The 22,647-nt window shown below is 45.9% G+C and overlaps 1 protein-coding gene across 1 annotated transcript; it reads left to right on the forward strand.

The window, feature by feature from the left end:
* The first annotated feature begins 840 nt into the window (after positions 1–840).
* Positions 841–22,325, forward strand: slc7a3b (solute carrier family 7 member 3b). Its single transcript, XM_035409530.1, has 12 exons — positions 841–1,169; positions 10,785–11,222; positions 13,117–13,278; positions 13,621–13,792; positions 14,766–14,884; positions 15,217–15,439; positions 16,134–16,273; positions 16,786–16,888; positions 17,387–17,616; positions 18,564–18,730; positions 18,933–19,041; positions 19,477–22,325. Exons 2-12 carry the CDS (start codon positions 10,853–10,855, stop codon positions 19,620–19,622), a joined length of 1,941 nt encoding a protein of 646 aa, XP_035265421.1. The 5' UTR covers positions 841–1,169; positions 10,785–10,852; the 3' UTR covers positions 19,623–22,325.
* Positions 22,326–22,647: the final 322 nt, after the last annotated feature.

The raw sequence follows: 22,647 nt of genomic DNA on the forward strand, positions 1-22,647 counted from the left end.
CAAAATTGTTTTAGTATGGGGTCAGTGAACTTTTTCTGCACTGTGAGAATGAACTTGGGAAAAATTCCTCACTGTTGCTTATTCAGCTAATAGGAAGTACAAAGCTGTGGTTTAAAATGAAGAACAGTCAATATTGAAGTTCAGCATCTTTTTATGATATTCACTTGTGAAAGCTCCTTTCAGCGAACCAAGATGATGGCACACTGCCCAAAACACACACACTCATAATAAGAATTAGTATTAGAATTAAATGCAAATATGCATTTTGTTTCTTACAAACATAACTTGGTGACTTCAGCAAGCACTAAAACTATCTCAACAAATGGAGTTTGTGAAGAAAAAGTCCAACACTTGCAACTACCTGAAAGTCAAAGTTAAGAACAAACTTAATTACAGGCGCAGATGTTTAAAACCACTTCTCTCACTTCTGCAGATAAACTGAGACAAAGAATTAAACACACCAGGGTTTAGAACCACTCCCAGATGAACTAAGTGCGAAAACCATCTTAGATGACAGTGTGGAACAAATACAACAACTTTGGGCTTAGCGACTGTTTCACTAACATTATCATGGGTGAAATGCTGCGCATAAAAATGCACGGCATTAAAAAAAAGACTTTGATCTATCCGAGAAATTGCGAAGATAGCTGTTCCTAAAAATGTTTATATTTGTTTGAATCATATCGAAGTAGGCAAACATCTTGTCTGCCGATGAATCAGTTCCATCAAAATTAGTTCCTTGACCTGAATAACGTTTTTTCTTTTCCTGGTAAGCCTTACCCTCCCACAGAATGGAGGTTCCACCAGTTGCACAGCCCTTTTTAGGGGGGTGTAACACGTCTGTTGCAAATACCTTCACTTGAGACTATAGTTTGGTTACTGTACCACAACAAACCCTCAGCCTCCTGCCTTGACGCACCTGCATGGTTACCAAATTTGGTAATGTTTTCCGGCAGTGTCCTGTGACAAGGTTCTCGAGTAAGCTCTGAGTGAATCAAACTGCAACGCCGCGCTCGGGTGACTCTAGTAGTACGCTAACATTCAAAGCATCGCTTTCTGCCTATACTTGTGAAACATAAATTGACTGGATTCCTCGTTCGCCAGAAGCTGAGAAGGTCATTTGGCATTGGCAGTCCAACATTGCACTGACGTAACAAGCTACCAACAGGGTACGTGTTCCAGCTGTTTCTTGGATTGTGTTTATTTTTCTATGGCTTTTCAGAAAACTATATATCTAGAAATCGGTTGGAGTAAATAAGTTGCCGACCGTAGCCCATCAGCTTGCGAGCTGGTTAATAATAGGCTATAACTAGCAAGAAAGCAAAATGACAGCGGCATTATTGAGTATTATTGCATGTGTACTCAATCTTAGTGATGCTTGATTTGAGCGCTTACACGCGCTGTCTAAGTGTAGTCTATACTTATGTACTGAAACTTATAGCTCCATGCCAGTGTGTCGCTTAACGAAATGATGTAGCTGGTTTGTGTTAGCTAACGTTTGTTTTAATCCACGGGGTGTACAAAAATGAAAAGCACAATAAAGTATTTAATGCATTTGTTCAGCTAGCTAACACTGGCAAGCAAAAATCAGCTATAGGCTACTGATTGTCTAGTTAACGTGGAAGTGGGTCATATCAACGCATCAGTTAATACATAAATTTAAGGCTCATTTGGTCTCCGTAGTGTTGAAAACCAGTTGAAGTTTCCTTGCAGACTAGTTCATTTTTGTTTCATACAAATACAACTGTTGATTTAATTGCTATCAAATTGTGGTAACTCGGTTACAACGACGCTCGCCACAACACAGTAGCTAACTAACAACCCGAACCCAAACGACGGGATCAAGTCAAATGACTCAGCTGTCACTTCAGCCCCAGGGCACATACAAATGCAAGTAATTTAGCTTCCGTGGCTGATGTTTGCCGTTTACCTACAATTTTACCTACCAAACGTTAGCTGGCTAGCTTGGTATATGCATTCAGACCATTAAGTAACATTCAATGCCTACTGTGCAGCTTTGCCATTTTAAATGCTCTTTCCCGCCTTAACAATTTTTAAATCGTGCAGTTGGAATGTTTGTCAATATTAGCGCATATCAATTTTCTCAATTCATGTGCCATTTTTATTCGTACTGACAATTTAACGAAGTTGAAATTGCTGTATAACGTTAGAAACAGTCGCCGTTTTAAGAATTTATATGAATAATTTAGGCTAGCCAGCAACATGCGCAACGCTCCTGCAGAAACGTGCATAACGGTGAATGAACTCATTTTATATACGTGTCTAGACTATTACAGAAGTAACATCTGCCAGAATTATTTCAGTTACTTAATTTATCTAGTGTAGCGTCTGACCATCAGTCGGGATCAAGTTGTACTTGAACTAGTTGAAGTCCTTCGAACGTCACGTTTGTTGTAATTAGGACACTGGTTTTATTTATATTTTAGTATAAGTAGTTGCATATGCATACGTAGAATTAGGTAGATTAGACTGGATATTAAAATGGATGGTTAAGTCGCTCAAGTGATATTTTAGAACGGACGATCCCCAGGTATTTTGCTGTAGATTTTTTTTGGAAATGCGCTACTAAAACGTCACTGGTTCCAGAACCGACAGCCGTTTGGTTATAGTATGTTGGCTAGCAGTCAGTGCTGCTTGGCTACGGGTCTTTTTGAATAAATGGCTTTTAAACTTTCTTGCCAATCAGTTTGAGTTATGTAAGAGAGCTGGAAACATTTTAGAACTAGATGCGTAGAGTGAAATCCATAGGCTTTTGCTTTTACTTTTTTGGCACAAATATATGCCTGCCAATCCCTACCACTGTAAAACATGGATTGCGCAGCCGCTTGCATTGTGTTTTTGGAGGAATCTCATGCATTGCTCAGTTAACAAAGTCAGATCTTAATCTTGTAAAGGAGAAACTCTGCTGTTGGTAACATTATGTTTTCAGACTACTCAATACAGGAGTGAGTGTTTTTAAAAAAAAAATTTTACCAGTGTATATTTCTTCTTGAATTTCGGGAGTTTGTAATGTAGGGCAAGGACGATGCTTCTGATGTTTAATGTGGAAATTAAGGATCAACATATAATTCAGCTCTGTGTAATATTGGAAGATTCCAGCGTTGGGCTGTATATCTGAATGTTTTAATCTGATAAAGCGATAGAGCTATATAAATTTAATCTTGCTCTTGTACAAACAAGATGAACTATCGACCCTTGTTCCTGATATAATGGTTGAAAATGAAGAGTGTTTACAGTAGTTGTATGAATGATGGGCACTGACAGATTGCAGACAGACTGCTGTCTAATAGGATGCTGGAAGACTTTTATTTCCCCAGAGATGGTGAATGGTGTCTCCCCTTCAGTGCTGTCTTCCCATCCTTGTTGGTGTGTGTGTGTGGCAGTCTGGTACTTTGTTCTTTGATGAGATTTCCAGCATTGGAAATGAAGAAAGAAGAGGTTTGAGGTGCTACTTTGACTCAAAAAACGTGATTGGTTTGTATGACGATTCAAAAGTGGTTAGCAGATGGATACATTTCTTTCTCGTAAGAAAGCAGCACATCAATAAAGTCTTTTTAATATAAAAAAAAAAAACGACTGGAATTTTAAAAATCACATTGCTCCAGATAGCTTCACTGGAAATACAGGCATATGGTCTGGTTATGTGGTCTTGCAGAACGAGTTTAGCAACAGAAAAGGCAAAGTGATCAATACTCTTGCACGAGTCCGAGTAGTAGCGGCTCTGACGCATGTTCAGTCGGCAGCGTGAATTTCACGTACGGTCCTGCTCAATCCGGTTCAGTGTATAGCGATCTTACTATAGCGGCCAAACTGCGTGTAGCGTTTGTGTGTGACCTGACAGCTGGAAAGAGGTTGGCAGCAAGTATTTGTTCAGGTGTGTATGAAGCGTAAACACTGGACTTGCGTCTGAACGTAACATATTTGTGGTGTCCTGCACGTATGTGAAGTTAGTTGGCAGGTTTTGATGTTTGCTCACTCTTCCATTTCATTTAGGTTTTTTTCTTCTTCATTTTTTCCTCACTGTTGCCCGAAAATTTGTAACATTATTAAAGTTTTGATCCCCATACAGTGAAAAATTGTTGGTTTGAAAGATACAGCAGTAATTTGACTTGGTAAGCGGGTGGCTTGATTGGCATCATTGCCTTGAATCAGTTAGCCTCGCATAGGCAGAGATGCTTTATTAAAATGCTTGCATTCAATGTTTACAGTGTTGCTGATACATGTGGCGTGGAGTCTGTAGGGACTCTCAATGCATATATCACCCCCACTCATATGGTTGGGGGTTAGACCCCTGTTATGGCACTTCCTTTGCTGTAATCCCTTTTTGATCTGTTGCCCTCTCTGCATTTCCCCTGTCTAAATAAAGTAAAAATAGTGTTAAAGATGCGCAGTCTGTCCTCTCCCCTTTAAAAGAAAAATAAAGGAAGCTTATTTGGAGGGTAAACTGGGTTACAATCAACCTGCAGGTGCCTGGCTTGTGTGTGTGCATGTGTGTGTGTGTGTGAATGAGACAAACAGAAGGTAGTGAGTCACCCTCGTCAGGTTGGCTGCGCCTCTCTCTCTCTCCTCTCAGTGCTCATCTGTATGTGCGGCTGCCGGTCTGGAACGTTCCTGATGTCGGCTGAGTAAATGAGTCTAGATTGGCTGAGTCACCCCGGGGGGTCCCAGGAGCGGTGAGTCATGCAGAGGGGGCCGCCATCTGCTGCGTAAAGGCGGGCGTCGCTGCTGCTCGGCTCCGGCAGGTCGTCGCCGAGTGCCCGCGGGGCGCCCTCTCCGTGCCTGGCCCGTGTGTCGCCGTCTCTTCTGCCATCGGCGTTTGGGGAGGGGGGGCGGGGGCGGCAGGCACTCCAGGGCCCTGCCATTGAGGAGGGGGCTCATTTGAATCACACAAACGGCTGGCTCTCTCAAGTCACAATTTAAGCAGCCCTTACATCCCATTACATTCATTAAGCGGACACTTATGTTAAGCATCCTAGACATTGCACTGTCCGGTATCCGCTTTGTAAAGAACTGTCCTGGGATATGTTGGAGTCTATGGGGGTGGGGGGTCCAGTCTTCTGGTGTGTGTGTTGTCAATGTGGCAGAAGTAATGAGTTTGCCCTTTTTTCACGGTATGTGTTCCTGTGAATAGTGATTAACGATGGAGTGTGTGTTCGTGGCAGCCGCCTCATCCTTTCACAGAAAAGCAGTGGAGATGGGGGGGGGGGGGGGGGTAACCATGGCAACCTAGGTCCCAGATTCCAGGAGCTGCCATGGTTTTCAACCCTGTGATTTCAGCATACCTCACGAGCGATCTTCTACCCCCCCACCCCCTTAAAAGTTTCTTGCTGTTGCCACATTAGGAGGTGGAGAGCGGGGAACGGAAAGTGTTTGAAGTAGGTAACTTGCATGTGGCTGTGATTGCCCACCTGAAGGCAGAAGATAATATGAACGGTGATATTTAAATGTGACTGCTGTCCCGAGTTGCTGCCAATTCAAGAAATGAAATGCAGTGAATTAGTTAGCCTAACTGAAAAAAATCGTCATAGAACATTATGGGCTTTTTGTGATTCATGAATGGAATTTCAGTTCAGCTCACTGAACTTTTATGGATTTTTCCTCGACCTCGCTGCTGTTAAAGAAGACTGGTGTGGCATTACCGAATGCTTAATTCTTCTCTCTCTTATTTTCCTGTGTGGGCTAGACCACACGCCACGTTTCCTTTGTGTCGAATATAGACGCTTATTTATTCTTGGCAGAAGTCACTTATTTTAAGTGATTAGAGGCTGTTGTCTAGGTGGAGCCCCCACATATGGAGTCTTGGTGAAGTGTCACTGTGACACAGCTCAGTGAAGATGCAACTTTACAGTATCAAGACAACATAAAAGGCCAGCCAAGCTGTGGCAGAGGAGCCCAGAGACTGCTGTAAATGAGCATGGAATGGCCGAGCAGGAGGAGGAAGCACAGATTGTCAAAACTCACCAGATACTCAGCTCCTATTTTCCACATCATATTGGAAAGTTTGGCTTCAACATCAGGGAGGCAGAAATATCTATATAGTCTGTGACAGAAAACCTATACATAAGAGGCTGAGGGAGTTGCTTACGTCCTGTGTGTGGAAGGTTGTGTAACCGGCGATAATCCTCTTTGTGCTGGCCACACTGTGGAGCTGACACAACCATTCATAGAAATGTGAAACCCCCCACTCTCTGACAGGCTGACCTTGAAAAACAGCCCTGTCTCCACCCCACCCCCTCATTATCCCCTCCTCCTACGACGCAGTCCTATTAGGCCTGTTAAAATTTCAATTAGTGTCACTGTTACCTTTCTCTTACAGATGGAGCGTGTGGGTAGGCGATAAGTGATCCCTTCTGTGGTGTAAGGAGGGGGATCAAGGATCATATGAACACGAGTCCCAGCAACACTGCAGTCACTGGCCCCTTAGCCAACTGTCTTTGTACTTCCTTTGTTGCCTCGGCAACAGAAACTGGAATTGCGTGCCTTTTTCAGTGGAGAGAGCTGTGACTGGCTGCTGTGCTGCTCTGATGTCTACGGCAGTGTGGTGTGTCAGAGCCCTGTGTCAGGTGTACCCTGTGTCAAGTGTACTTACGCCCAGTTCAAAGCTGTGAGAACACACGGGACAAGAAACAGTAAGTTTTCGAAACAAAACTAAGTTCTCAAAACAAATTCTTCGGAATGTCACTGAGAAAAGAATGCAGATCAGAACTGCGATGAACAAATTAGATGGCTGTTTCCATAACGACAAGTTCTAAGTCAGTTGTGCGCATCAATCTAGTCTTTTAACTGCGTTTTGAGTTGCCTGAAGATTTAGCATATTGCATCTCCCAAGATCACACCTGGTATTCTAAAATTGTGTGGTTGCACTGAATACATTTTTTTCTTTAAGCATTCTGAAACTCTTGATGGCTGATGAGTTTTTATTCGAGCCTGCCTTTAAGTGTAATCCCCTCTCTCACCTCTTCTAAACTTCTCGCGCTGGTGGACTGCCTGTTGACGGGGGCTGAGGCCCACTGGTGGGTCACACGATGGATATGGAAAACAAAATATTTGACAAAATACCTTTTATGATTTTTCCAATTACAGTAAATGCATTTCTTTTTTAGAGAATTAATATTAATTTATTAAAAACATATTTTTATGAGTCCTAATGGTATTAATGAGGTGGTTTATTTTGTTCCTGTCATAGGCTGAGTCAGTAAGCCCATTGGGGCTGTGTAGGCAGGTGTGAATGGTGCTAAAATTCTCGTTTGTCCTCACTGAGGGTCAGGCCAGTGAGTCTGCGGTGTTTGGCTCAGTGTGCCGTAGCCCTTTGGTAGTGTTGGCTCCCCGTGTGTGTGGAGTGCTCCAGGCTCTCCCTTTCCCACGGGACTGCGCAGGTGTGTGGGTGCAGGGGCTGTGCATGTAGACGTCTGTGTCAGATTAGATGTGCTACCTTTCAAGTTCCCCCTTCTCACTCCTGCACACCAAAACCCCCCCCCCCCCCCAAATCGCTTCCCCCTACCGCCGCCTCCGAAATCACAGAATCACACTGCGTGCCTAAGAGTCTTTGAGCGGTTTAGCGAATTCCACCCCAAGCACGTCACGCTTGTCTGAGACAGACGACCTCAGTCACCTGGACGGACGGCGCTAATCTCCGCCGCCGCGGAGGGGTGGGAAACGCTGCTGGGCCAGCCTTGAGAACGGCGCCGTCTCCCCCAAAACCCCCTTCCCCTTTCAAGTGCACATGGTACGCTCCAATCTTGGTGGGCTGATCAGTCCGTGTCTGCAGTTCAGTCTTTTGTTCCATTAAAAAAAAAAAATTATTTTAATTGGTCTAATTTGTTTTGGCAGAAGTTTTTTTTTTCTCATTGTGACAGGAATTTTGTTGGCTCAAAAAAAGAGAGAATTTTTGGCACTTAGTACGTCCACTGTGGTCCTCAGCCGGCTTCTGTTTAGCTCGCTGTTGGGAACTCTGGGAACTTTCATGAATTGCCTAGTGAATATAAAGTAGAGTATTGAATAGAATAGAATATGCTTTACTGATCCCGTTTATTAAATACACTTTATTCAATTAAGTTACCATAAGCAGCTGACAACATAAGAAATGAAGCTACAAAACTAACACATATAATAAATGAGAAATCTTAGCCTTTGTCCATATATGGGTGTGACTACCTTTGTTTGAAGTTTCTCTTGCATTCCAGAGAAAGTGTGTGTGTAAATTAGAGCCCTGCTGCTCTTGAAGGCTTGGAACACTATCACTGTGATTCTGTCTGGTTTTACACCCTGAAATCATTTGAGAAAGACACAGAAATTTCCCTTTCAGTGTTTCCGGCAATTTCCACGGGGCTGTAGTATTCAGCTAAGCCTTTCCCACCCCCACACGCCCCCCCCCCCACACTACCCTGTTATTAGTGGGATCACTTGCTGAGCTTACATAAAGGCATACTTTTGTGTGTTGATATTTCTTCTGGTCGGGCTGGCGGACGTCTCTATATTTGGGGGTGCCGTGTCGCAGGAAGCCTGCGTCCGTGTCGATAACGAAGCAGGTATCGGCCCACGGTTTGATCTCGGACATCTTTTGACCCTTTTGAACCTCCCGCAGAGGAGCGAGGAGCCTGGAACTGAAATAACTTTGCTTTCATTGGGGGACGGGAAGGACAACAAACGATTCCTGTTCTTATTGATGTGCTGATACGGGGAGAAATGAGCTCAGTTACGGTAATCCAAGCAGGGTGAGCCCGCGTTAGGGCGGGGCCTAACGGTTAGGGAGCTGCGCTCTCTGCGGGTTCGATTCCTAGGCGACCCATTGCAGGTGAGCATTGCATTGCATTGCTAGCCTGACTTGCTTCAGTGCACAAGGCAGTCCCACTGGATGAAGGACATTATAAAGAAGTGGGAGAAGCCTCAGGGTTGGCTGGAACGTCTTTTCAGCTCGACGTTTGGCGAGCAGATCCATCCCAGAAAAGCGGATGAGGTCGCTCGGTCGGCTGCTTTAAGGGGCCCGTTAAGTGTTGAGTAATGGTGGAAGCCAGCCTGGTCCGTGGCTGGGCGAGCCCTGGGTGCAGGCGCTGGAGGTGAGAGGTGGTTTTTGTGTGCAGCGGGCCGGTCCGTCGCACAGACTGCGCCTGATGAAAATTTGATGGCGCCTGAGCTCAGCGAGCCCCGGAGAAACCCGATGCTCCTCTCCGCGCCGCGCCGCGCCGGACGGGGAAATCCGCGCCAGGGGGTGGCGCTTCATCTGGCTCCGCAGCCTTTGTAGCCATTGTTTTATGGGGGCGCTGTTTGTTCCGTCCCCCCCCCCCCCCCCCCCCCGTGGAGAGCACGGCGGGTTCTCTGGACCGTTTCTCTTTGATGACTGCGATTGTACGCGGTCCTCTATTGTGTGACCTGTTGACCGGGGTCCAGGTAGAGCGGGTCCTCGTGCGCCTCTCCTGTGGAGGTTCGTGTTTCAAACTTCCCACGCCATCTTCTCGGACCAACCCTCTCACCCCTCTTATTGTCTGCCCCTTGCCCCCTTTGCCCTCTCTCGCTACTCTTTCTTTCTGTTTTTCCTTTTCCCTTTTCCTATCTTCCCTTTCTGAATTATTTTTTTTTGTTTTGCCAAAACGAAGAAAGAAGCAACCTTTGCACTAGAAAGTGAGGTTTGTGAGTTTTCAGGAGGTGCGAAGTCTACAGGCGCTTTAATGACGAGCGTTTGAACATGGAAGCTGACACGAGCGCGCGTAACGCTCGTGACGGCCCCTTCGTGCGCTCGGTCACGTCTCCCCTCCGCCTCCCCCGCCAGCGCGGCGGTAACTCCCGCTCGCGTCGCGGCTGTTGCCATGGTTTCCGCACCGGCATCGCGTTTCAAATGTCAGGCAGCCGAGCGCCTGCGGGGCGCGGCCCTGTCAGGTGTCAGCGCACGCGGTTCTGTGTGCGGCTGTGTGCGGGTTCAGGGGCTCCGGAGATAACGCGGGGAGCACGCGGGGAGGCTGCCGGCCCCGTAGGGGGCAGCGCTTACGCAGTCCCTGACCTTCACCCCCGGTCGCACCGCTGGTAAACAGAGGCCGCCCGCTTTGTACATCACTGAGGGAGTGTGTGACGTCCTAATACCTCCCAATGGGTTAGAGGCAGCCTCTTAGCAAATTTATTATTATTATTATTTTAGTTATTATTATTGTTGCCTTCTTTGTGGTAGTACCCCGCCTCTTAAAAGAAAGACACTCAGACTTTTGCAGAATATTGTAGTAATATATTTAGTAGTTATATAATAATAAACTTTATTTGTAAAAACTTGACAAATAAAATAAAAAGCAAGGAAAAATAAATAAGAAATGAAATCTGTAAAACTGTGTGTGTGTATGTGTATTTGTGTGTGTGTGAGCGTGTATGTGTGTGTGAACATGTGCGTGTGCATCTTACATAAGTGCAGATTTATGCAATCACTACTGAGCTGCTGATGGGAATGGCAAATACAAGTCGTACTCTGGATGTTTTTACAAGCGCTGCCATTGCACAACCTGCCAGCCCTTACGTTTGTGAAATGAAAGGAGCATACTGTACCTCAAAAAGTTACATTTGGACAGCAAAGCTTAAAGGGTTTGTGCTTAATTACTATCCTTTGCAGCAATTCTTGTTTTTGCGCACAGGGTGTGGTGTTGTAGACAGTGAAATTAACAGAGATGCATTTCTTGTTTCTTGTTTCTTGTTTTTCCTCCTCTACTGGTAGTAGTTTGGTCGGTGATGTCCCGTTGCATGTGAACAGTATTAACCTCCGCTCTCCCCCGTTCTCCTTTCACCAGGAACCCAACGAGCCTTCCTCTCTCCGCTCTCTCCCACGCTCCCCCCGCGTGCCACGCCCGCACCCGCCATGGCCGGTAAAAAGTTGGCGTCCTTCGGCAAGGCCCTGCTGCGCCGCCGGGCTCTGGACTGCTCCCAGGAGGAGTCGCGGTTCGCCCGCTGCCTGTCCACGCTGGACCTCATCGCCCTGGGCGTGGGGGCCACCCTTGGGGCCGGGGTGTACGTGCTGGCGGGCGAGGTGGCCCGCGAGAAGGCGGGGCCCGCCATCGTGCTCTGCTTCCTGGTCGCCGCCCTCTCCTCCGTGCTGGCGGGCCTGTGCTACGCCGAGTTTGGCGCCCGCGTCCCCAAGACCGGCTCCGCCTACCTGTACAGCTACGTCACGGTAGGCGAGATCTGGGCCTTCATCACCGGCTGGAACCTCATCCTCTCCTATGTCATTGGTGAGTCAGGATGGGGGGTGTGTGGGCTAAAAAAGATGCTACAATTTCGAGGCAGTGTCAGTACGATTTAGGGACTTAAACACAATGCAAGGGCCTGGGTTCAGTAAACCTTTGTCCTTCATTTTCATTGACAATTTAATTCAAGCACAGCTTGGCAATTTCAGCCATCACAAATATTAACTCACCAAGCTCTACATGGCGAAAAAAAAAAATAATGAAGTAAGGATTTAATTTATTCCTTAGTCAAAATGTAGGACAAATTTCAAATGAATCCAGGCCAATTGGCTGATTAAAACCATAAGCAAAACCATGGTATGGAGACATACATGTATGCCTACACCCCGTGTCAAATTAGCAGGATCCAAACAAAATGTAAAAAGAAGCTTTGACACTCAGGGAATTTAATATGAGAGGCCATAGATGCCAAACTACTATGTGTACTATGTGTGCCATTTTGAAAGTTTGCATGCGCTCTCTTTTCTAAAGGTTTAGCAGAGTGTTTATTAAAGTGATTATCTGGAAGAGGGCAGCTAATGCACTGTGTAATTTGACAGGCTGCTACCTGTTCGTGGTTCTATTTTAAGGAACATGCAGCTAGCGAACACTTTCACAAGCAGTAGCGCACAAATGTCCAAACGAGTCCTGCTATTTATTGACGCAAACTCAACTCAGTAAAAAAAAACTATGTGGGGTCATTTATGATTTGAAGGTGTGGCTGAGGTGTGACTGGCACGGCCAATCAGGATTCTTTCCTTGGGAATCTGATGCAACTGCCCTTTTGCGTCAGAATTGTCCTGTGTGTGAAGCACGTGCCTCTTCCTCACACTCTCGCTCTCACGGTGCATCCTGCTCTTAGCACGGCATTGAATAACAAAGTGCGGTTGCTAAACGACTGGAAATGTTTAGTACTTCTATGTGCACTTTTTCTGGCTAAAGCAATTTCTTTTTCAAAAAAACAAACAGTAAAATATCCTTTTGTAAAGATTTGAATGTGACATCCGTGTGGTGGTTGCATGAAGATGTTCATTTAATTTTTCAGTGACAGAAAGTTAAATTACGTGCTACTAACTTGGATCTTGCATTCAGGTGCAAATACAGTGTTGGTTTGGAGGAAAGTTGTTGGTATTGAGATGTATGTCTAAGGGGTAGCTGTTCAGACTTAATTAAAACCAACATGCAATAGGGATCAAAAGTCTAAGGACACTACCAAGTCATAGTTGCTTTCATTATTTATCAAGGAATAATGCAATTATGATTCTCCAGTTACACTTATTCTGATTCAAGAATACATTATTGAGCACAAGGGGAGCTTATTTGGATGGCACAGTTACTGGACCTGAACCCAACCAAACACCTATGGGAACAGTTGAAGAGGAAAAAGGCCAAACATCAAGTAGCATCATCAGATGATCTATGGGAAGTGTTGAAAAGTGCTGTGATGAAATGAAAGATGAGGTGTTGCATAAGCTGGTGGTATGTCAAGTAGAGTGAAGGCAGTAAACAAGGTGAAAAGCGGACACACCAAGTACTTAACATTTTTGGCCTTCAATAAATACCTACACACATTTTTGACTCGTGAAAAGAAAATGTAGTCTTGAATAAGAATTGTAAACAGAGTATCATAATTCCATTATGCCTTGATAAATAATGAAAACAACCCGGACTTGGTGGTGTCCTCAGACTCTTGGTCCCTATTGTATTTCTGACAAAACCCTGAACCAATCAGATGTGCAGACGAGAGGTGAACCTAGGTGGCTCTGGAAAGCACTGCGGGGACCTCCTCCAATCACAAGGACTTATGGCGCTCAAACACACGTCAAGGTCGTTTTTTGATGTAGCTCTCTCTTGGCTCCTGTCCTGCTCCTGCTCCACACCCTCTCTCTCTCTCTCTCAGGCACAGCCAGTGTGGCGCGAGCCTGGAGCTCCACCTTCGATAACCTGGTGGAGCAGAAGATCTCCAGCTTCTTCAAGGCCTCCATGGCGATGCAGGTTCCTGGGGGGGTTCTGGCCGAATACCCAGACCTCTTCGCCCTCATCTTGATCATGCTGCTTACCGGTGAGAAACCCCCCTCTCCACTCACAGGAAAATAACTCCAAAAAATGAAAATAAGAGAGAGACAACAGAATCCAGTTGTGGCTCAGAGCTTAGATGGCAGTTGGGCTTCCGCTTTGAGGTACAAAGCTAACTTAAGTGTACATATTTTCAAGGTCATCCATAGAAATCCAGTGCTGTGTTAGGATAAGTCATGCGTTTCATAGGTGATACCTAACTCTTAACATCATCCCTGACCCAGAAGTATGTTCAGTAGCTTTGAATCCTATTGAGCTTTCTGCTGTTTTGCCTAAATGAAGGGCTACTGTGATGTGTGGGTGGTGACACGCTCCCCTTCCCCTGCAGGCCTGCTGGCTTTCGGGGTGAACGAGTCCGCGCTGGTCAACAAGATCTTCACCGGGATCAACCTGGTGGTCCTGGGGTTCGTCATCATCTCGGGCTTTGTGAAGGGGGACACCCGCAACTGGGCGCTCACCGTGGAGGACTTCTGCAACCGCACCAACATCACCGCGCCAGAGTGAGTCACGATGCCGGGATCGCCATGGCGATAATGCAGCTGTTCAAATGCAATGATCGGCCAAGTCGTGCTGAGAGGTGCAGATTACACAGGGTTATCATCTGTGTTCTAAATATAGCTAGCCACTCATTACCAAACAGAGTTTATATTACTGTTGTGTATTGATGAAAATGATACATACTGTAATTGAGTTGTAGATATTACGTTGCATTTATTTGGCTGACACTTTTATCCAAAGCGACGTACAATACGTGCATACCAAAAGTCATTGGAACAACTACAAAACACAGGTCCGATAAGGTACAATGCTCATTTTCCACAGTTATTCGTAGCCATGAACACATTAAGTTCATTTCTCACAGTAAACAATTAATCTGACCTAACCTATGCTAAGAAGCTACAACATCAAGACAATGATACAAGCCACAATAAGTTCTGGATGGAGGTAACATGAAAAATATGAAATTCATGAAGGTGTCTTATTAGCCCATGTGGGCTGGTTGCCATTCAACTTAACACTCATTATTAGAACGAACATGAATGAATTGATTCACTAAAAAAAAGATTGTGAAAATGTCCTTTTTGGAAATAAGTGGGTTTTCTTGTGTTTTTTTTCCCCTCCCTGTTTTGAGTTGCAGTGTGCGGTGGATGTGTACTAAACGGCATCTCTCTCGTTCTCACCCCTCTCTTTCTCACCCCTCTATCTCACCCATCTCTTTCTCACCCCTCTCTCTCTCATCCCTCTCTTTCTCCCCCCTCTCTCTTCCCTCTCTTTCTCACCCCTCTCTCTCTCATCCCTCTCTTTCTCACCCCTCTCTCTCTCATCCCTCTCTCTCTCCCCCCTCTCTCTCTCATCCCTCTCTTTCTCCCCCCTCTCTCTCTCATCCCTCTCTTCCTCACCCGTCTCTCTCTCATCCCTCTCTTCCTCACCCGTCTCTCTCTCATCCCTCTCTTCCTCACCCCTCTCTCGCAGGTCGATAGAGGAGATGTTTGGCTCGGGCGGGTTCGCGCCGTTTGGGTTCAGCGGGATTCTGTCCGGCGCGGCGACCTGCTTCTATGCTTTTGTGGGTTTCGACTGCATCGCCACCACAAGTAGGCCCCTCTCTCTGTCCCAGCAGCACATGAGAAATGCTCACTTTTACTGATACCCCTTTAAAAACTACTGGTGTTCAACCATTTAATGTATGACTCTATTTTTAAAGTAACCTAATTTAATTTATATTCCCATGCCCATGGGATCCTGGAGGCTAATGGCTAGATGTTTGAAATTTATTTTTAGAAGTGTCTGTTAGATATTACTAAGTTCAATACTGTGTGATTTATAATGACCTCGTATTTATGTTGTTGCTGAGTTTCGGGTGAGTTGCGGACCTGTAGCCTAACCTAACACAGCCCTCTCTCCTGCGGCGGTCTCCCTCCCCCAGGCGAGGAGGCCAAGAACCCCATGCGCTCCATCCCCATCGGCATCGTGGTGTCCCTGCTCATCTGCTTCTTCGCCTATTTCGGCGTGTCCGCCGCCCTCACCCTCATGATGCCGTACTACATCCTGAACACCCAGAGCCCTCTGCCCGAGGCCTTCAGCTACGTGGGCTGGGGTCCCGCCCGCTACATCGTGGCCGTGGGGTCGCTGTGTGCTCTCTCCACCAGGTGAGGGCGCTGTGGGGCTGGAGCGCAGGCTCGGGAATCAGAGCGGGTAGAGAGTACAAAGGATTATGTAGCCAATCAGGTGGAGGCAAAGATTGAGGAAGTTACACCAGTTATGTTTGCCCTAACGGAATGCATGTTAGTATGGCCTTGCTAGGATACCAAAAACCAGACAGCTTTTTCCTAGAATTTCAGTTTTGTTCCTGGACTGAGTGGCACGTTGGTGGACAGCTGCTTACCATTAAATTAGTGCAGAGTGTTCACTTGGCAGCAGATAATCAATGTGCTAAGCTCAGCTTCAGATCAAAACCACAGCAGACAAAATGAGAATGGTGGGGGGGGGGGGGGGGGGGGGGGGGGACCTTGAATGTTACTCATTAAAGGCCACATCAAAAGTTTCCATAGCAATGAGTCGTTTGAGCAGAACCACCATCTTTTAAATCTGGTCTCATGATCTGACAGCAGTTAAAACTCAGTAGTTCCAAATGAGCAGCATTTCATCTGTAAAGGCTCTGAAGTCATCTCATCAGCTGAGAACGTTTACATCTGGGCAGGCATTGCTCCAGCTCAGTTCCCCCGCATGTCAGATGGAGATGATTGGGAGAATAATAAACTTTTACATCATTTCGTGTTCGTCTGCCATTCACACGTGTGTAGTCCAGCTTTTGGTGACTGCGCCCACTTCTCTGTCCCGCAGTCTGCTGGGATCCATGTTCCCCATGCCCCGGGTCATCTACGCCATGGCGGAGGACGGCCTGCTCTTCCGCTTCCTGTCCCGAATCAACCAGAGGACCAAGACCCCCCTGTTGGCCACCATCGTCTCTGGCTGCGTGGCAGGTGAGGCTGGGCCGAGGGGCGGGGCTAATGGTCCCTCCGGACCATCAGCTTCAACCCAAAGTGACTGTTTGTGTAATGTGGGTGCTGATCTGCTATTTTCTGGGCTCAAGGCACTCTTTCAGCTCTATTCCCTGCTACCTTCTGGTAAAATACTCCCATGTTGATTCTGTTTCCCTGCTGCTCTCTGGTGAAATTACTCTCCATTTTGGCTCTGTTTCCCTGCTGTTGCCTGGTGAAATTATTCTCCATGTTAGCTGTGTTACCCTGCCGCCCTCTGGTGAAATTTCTCTCCATTTTGACTCTGTTTCCCTCCTGCCCTCTGGTGAAATTACTGTCCATTTTGGCACTGTTTCTCTGCTGCCCTCTGGTGAAATTCCTCTCCATGTTGGCTCTGTTTCCCTGCTGTACTCTAGTGAAATTACTCTCCATGTTGGCTCTGTTTCCATGCTGCACTCCGGTGTAACAGGTCCCTCCACTGTGTGCTCACAACGTGTTGGTTTCCTCCCCCACAGCTCTCATGGCCTTCTTATTTGACCTTGCCGCACTGGTGGACCTAATGTCGATTGGGACCCTGCTGGCGTACACTCTGGTGGCTGTGTGTGTGCTGATCCTGAGGTTAGAGGAACACCACATAAACACACACAAATGCAAAATACAAATACACACAGACACACACGTGCGACCACACACATGGAAGTACACACCCGCACAGTGACCAGTCCTGAAATGCGCAAGGAACGACAAATGTTTGCAGAATGCTTTTGCGATTGAAGTTGTTTAGCAGACCATAAATTGCAGCAAGATGAGCGATTATCTTAATGTCCCTGCATAACTAAATATCAGTTTGGGCAGAGCTGGTACACAGTCCATTAAAAGAAATGAGGGTGTTTTTGGTTCTTTGTTCGCAGATATGCATTAAGTGAGTTCTGAAATATGCAAAACAAGTCTAGATGTATAAATGGAATCCCTGGCACTTCGCTGGGATGGTATAAATAATGTGTTTGTGGTCGTCTCTCTCTCTCTCTCTCTCTCTCTCTTTCTTTGTTTGTCTGTCTGTCTCTCTCTCTCTCTCTCTCTCTCTCTCTCTCTCTCCCTCCCTCCTTCTCTGTGCAGGTACCAGCCGGGCAGCCTGAGCTCCTCCGACGGCAGCGGGAAGCTGGAGAACGTGGCGGGGGCGGAGAAGATGGCCATGACGGAGGGGGACAGCGGGGACGAGTACGGCCCGGAGCTGGAGACGCGGCCGCTGAAGGAGCGCTTCTCCTTCAGGCTGCTGCTCTCGCCCAGCTGCGACTCCCCCACCAAGACCTCCGGGACCATCGTCTACATCACCACCGCTGTCATCTGTGAGTCTGTTACCCCCCCTCCCCGCCCCGCCACCCCCCCACCGACGTGCCCCGTCACCCCCCCGACATGCCCTGCCGCCCCCCTCTGTCTGAGGAATAACAATTAGCTTGAAGGGCATTTCAGGTGTATAAATAGTGCTGTGCACGTTAGCTTATATTTTTTCTCCCAGTGTCTTTTACAAAGACACTTCTCAATGCCTTTAATGAATTCAGAGGATGCTCGTTATCAAGGCTCTCAAACTTTAAAAGTCTCGGAGGGCCACAGTATCTGCAGGTTATAGGAGTGTTTCTGTACTTGAGTGCTTAGTGCAATATCATGGATGGACTGAGGAGTCCACACATCTTGAGGCCTAAACTGGCTCTTGATTGAAAGAAGATAATAAAAGCCTGCAAGCATTACAGCACGCTGGGAGTGGGGTTTTAAATCCCTGCTTTGTGTACAATAGACCTGCGCTTAGTATGATGTCATCAAAATCTCAGAACAGCAAACTCATATGAGAGCGGATGTGTGCGATTACTTATCTGCCATCTCGGCTGCTGAGAGAAGATATATCGCAGAACTATTCTTTATTGAGCTTTCCTTACAGATGACTTGAGACAGTTAGTTAGAAGTTGAAAAGTTTTAAAGGTTAGGATTTGAACAAGAAAATCGAGCAATTTCTGTGGATGTTTGGTTCTTCATTGTTACCACGGCAGTACAGGTAGCTCTCTATGACATCATAATTGGTGTAACTACATAACAATCCTACAGGAGAACAGCATGTTCCTTCCATTCTCTGTACTTACAGAACAGCCTTTCGCAATAACGTTTTCCCTGGTCACATGCCCTCATGAATATTCGTAAGGCGTGTCAGCGGAAGACGGGATGTTAAGAATGCGGCGCCGCGTTTCTCAGGTGGATGTTTGTAATTCCTGCTAACCGCGTTCCTCCCGCCCGCCTCCCTCAGCTGTGCTGTTCACGCTGCTCTGCGTGGTGCTGGCGGTGTGGGGCCCGGAGGTGGTGGAGGGCCAGCCGCTCTGGGTGACCCTGTGCGGCCTGCTCACTCTGCTCTCCGCGGTCTGCCTGCTCATCATCTGGAGACAGCCCGAGAGCAAGGAGGAGCTCACCTTCAAGGTACCGCCAAACCCGAGTCCCACTGCTCTCTTTCTTATACTCTTCCCTCTCTCTAATCCCACCTGTCCCCCTTTCTTTCCACTGGTTGTTTTTTTGGTTATTGATATTCTCCCTCATGACTTAATTGTTTCTCCTTTTTTCTCCTTTCCAAATTCTCACGCACATATACGCACGTGCACATATACACACGCACGTACAACAGGTGCCCCTCCTCCCTGTGCTGCCATTGGTCAGCATTTTCGTCAACGTCTACCTCATGATGCAGCTGGACCTGGGCACTTGGTGTCGTTTTGCCGTGTGGATGGTTGTGGGTGAGTGACACAGTTTTCTGATTTGTCCCTTTTTTCGCCCCATTGAAAGAGCGGTGTGAATATTTTAAGAGTGAGACTAAAACTGGCTCTTTCTGGTGAAGCTCTTTCTGTTCTTGGTAAGCGTAATGCAGTTCGCCCTAAGTGCTGAGCAGAGAAGAGCATCGTGCTCGCATGCATTAGCGCTTCCAAAAAAGCCTTCGTTGTGTGACAGAAATCTGATCTGAGAATGTCTCTGCCAGGTTAGCGTGACCTGATGATGGTTCCGGTGGGCAGGGACAGACTCAATAGAGCCTGAGTGCTATTCTTTCTCATATAACCCTCCCCAATCTCTCCCCCTCGCCTCTTTTCCTGTCTCGCACCCCCTTCTGTCTCTCCTACCATCTGCCCCTCTCTCCCCTTCTCCTGTCTGTCTTTCCCCCCCTCTCTAACTCTCAGGGTTCTTCATTTACTTCGCCTACGGGGTGCGGAACAGCTCGGAGGCCGCAAACGGGTCCTCCCAGAAATTCGAGCCCGCCCTCAGAGCCAAGAGCCCCATTTACCTGGCGGGGGAGGACAGCGAGGCCGAGGCCATGGCGCCCTGAGGGAGGGGGGCGGGGTGGGGAACGCACCCCCACCCCCCACCCCCGTCCGTCCGTCCGTCATTTCCTGTTACAGCATCGCACTTCCTGAATCACCTGCGAAACATGAGACTCATCAGCATCACCTCGCCACTTTTCTGAAGCCTTCTCTGTAAATGTTTATCTCTGTCAGACCCGACAGGTTGTGTGAAGCTGACTTATGGGGCTGATACCAGTAACATTTCTCATGTGCCCCACACCCCCACCCCAAAGATGTTTAAGAACTGAGTATTAACAAACCTAGCTCTGTTGGAAGCGCAGATCAACAGTTAGTACACTTTAGTGTATTTGCCAATGTTCTTTGCAAGTAGTTATGAAGCGTACAAATTCAGTAACAACATCCTCTCAGGATGTCACAGAGATGTATTTCCTTTTTTCTTCAGCATTCGCGTCGATCGAAAAGAGGGAACTTGGTCGCTTAGACAAAAAAGAAACTTACAGTATCTTCAGCCCGTGCTGCACACACGCGGTTGCCACGGTTGCCGGTTCTCTCCGCTTATTGGCCGTGGCCGAGACAGAACCGCTGGGCTGCAATGTCCGCTGCTGTCTGCCGGGACCAGTCTGGTATAAACAGGGTATCGCTGCGTCTTTCTCACCCACTGTGTCACTGCATTGTCCTCATTGATTGTAATGGCTGACCACATGCTCCAGCAGAATCCAGGAGGAGATCTCTAGCATACAAGAGATCTGACTCCCCTAGGGCCTAGTCCCTGTACTTCATACTGTGTGAGGATGTGAAGTTGACAATCTTTGACCCAAGTGAAGGTCATCTTTCTTGTATTGTGATGAGTGCTTCTATTCAGGAGTAACTGCTTTATGTTTATCCTGATGTATTTAAGCAGTCCTTACTCATATAGACATACGTCCACATATTTTTGTTAAATACGTCAATATATAGGTCAGAAAAAAAGTGGACATCTATATAATTTCTGATATTGAAGAATGAAACATAATATTCCCCCATATGGACGAGCCCATAATTATTTTTTACTTGAGTTCTTAATTGTGCCGTAAATGGACCTGGGTTGGTAGAGAAGCCAAGAGAGGCAATATATATGAATTTATTTTGTGCCTTGACAGATAGTCATTACAAATATCAAGTAAATTTATTCCCAACACTAGTGCACTTTCAAACGGATGAAACTGCCTGGTCTGATGTTTGGGATTCTTAACCGATGCATTTGGGAGTGTTTCATCAGTTTTTTTAATGCCTTTGGACATTGGAGTTACTTGAGATGAGTATGAATGTCCTATACAGATATAAATGTTCTTGTTCTATCATAGTATTTCTCTGTCCTGGTCATTGAAACCCCCTGACTGAGCTTGTAATTAAATCTTGATCTGAATTTTGTGAAATCGATCTCTGCCGTTACAAGTCTTCTGTTGATTCATTTGAGCCAGACAAGTTCTAGTTTCCCTGCGGGAGTGGGGGTGTTGATGAAGGGAGGTGGGGTTTGCCTACGTTGTCTTCGTCTTGGCACCAAAAGTTTTTTTTTTTTTTCTTTCCCCTCCCCAAAGAGTATATTCATATTCTGGAGACTGCCGCATAGGGGAGTGCTTGTAGGAAAATAAATATTTTGTATATTCCAGTCCTTTTAGTTTTTGGCTTAGCCTGTCATTTGAGCCTCCAAACCGCACTAAAATTAGAAGTGCGATTGGTGGCTTGGCAACTATTTCAGTAGCATTTTTCCAGACAGATTTCTCAAAGACAGCAGTTTAAAGTTAATTAAAGACGGTTAGGAGAGGCTATAACGGCTAGCTTCTGTTGAGATGACATGCTTGAAGCTTTAAACTTCACTCAGCTTTGAAGACACTTGTGGTGTCAAATTGCACGATAATTTCACTCATTCTCTTCCTGCCCTCAGCCCCGAGAATGCTCATTCTTCTTCTCTTTTCTGTCTTTTGTAATCAGTATTTTAGTCTCCTATTTTTCTAAGTGTACATAAACATGTACATATGTGCATCAATTTTTTTTAATATTTAATTTTTTTTTTCATTCATTTGTTCCTTGCACCATCAGGTGTAACTAGCATTTTTGTGAATATGTTTTTGAGCTTTTTAATTGTAAGGCAAAGATTAAAAATGTATTATTCTTACAGCTTTGAGCCCTGGATTGAGGTGCCTTGTATAGCAAAGCGAAAGCCCAGCTCTGTTACACTACTGAAGTCCTGGAAGGACCTTACAAAGCATAGGATGATGTAGTTACATGTCTTTCTTACAGTGTCACCAGTATGGCCAAGCCCTTGTGTCATGGTGTGCTCTTATGTCTTCTTGCAACTGAAAAAAACCAGCACTTAAGTGTTCTTAATGTTGTTACATATCCATATATATTCGCTTATTTATGTATATGTCATGTTGATTCTGTGTTTCTGTTCTGTAAATACAGTATGTGTTATGTCTATTTGAACTTTTAAATTAAGTGTATTTCAAATAAAATTATTTAGTTTTACATGATATATAACCTTGTCTCTCCTAAAAATAAAAAAGGTTTTTTAATGAAACCAATTCAATTCTATGTGGGTTTCATTTTCTATTGTAATATTTTGCATATGTGAATGTCATGTTAATTTGATATGTAATCACTTGGTATCTGTATTATACAGCGGAAGATTTGACCCTGGAGAATTCTGTGGTGTTGAAATATTGAAATTAAAACCATTTATTACACGGTTTCTCCCTTGTGCGTAATTCTGCATTTCACCTCAAAGACCTTTTGTTTTAAGGGATTTTAATGTGAATCTGAGGACAGAGCACACACTGTCAGCTTTATTGCTGGACTGTTATAGGATTTTGCTGAGATGAGAAGAAGTACTGATTAGTACCTTTTACACAGTAATCTCTGCAGCGCCAGCTCTGGAAGATGAAGAAGGCCGTTCTGTCTCTGGGCTGCTCACAGCCGTGAATCAATTGTGCAGCATTAATGGAAACTGACCCAAGAGCCAAAAAAGCCTGAAACAAAAAAGGTATATTTGTTTGGAGCGATGACAAT

Source organism: Anguilla anguilla, chromosome 3, assembly GCF_013347855.1.
Source record: "Anguilla anguilla isolate fAngAng1 chromosome 3, fAngAng1.pri, whole genome shotgun sequence".
NCBI classification, from domain to species: Eukaryota; Metazoa; Chordata; class Actinopteri; order Anguilliformes; family Anguillidae; genus Anguilla; species Anguilla anguilla.

What these genes read in the sequence shown, in the direction of transcription:
- slc7a3b (XM_035409530.1), top strand. Translation starts at nt 10,853, where the DNA reads ATGGCCGGTAAAAAGTTGGCGTCCTTCGGCAAGGCCCTGCTGCGCCGC. An exon ending in CTGTGTGCTCTCTCCACCAG is followed by an intron (nt 15,440 to 16,133) that starts GTGAGGGCGCTG and finishes TCTGTCCCGCAG; the next exon opens with TCTGCTGGGATCCATGTTCC. An exon ending in CGTCTCTGGCTGCGTGGCAG is followed by an intron (nt 16,274 to 16,785) that starts GTGAGGCTGGGC and finishes CCTCCCCCACAG; the next exon opens with CTCTCATGGCCTTCTTATTT.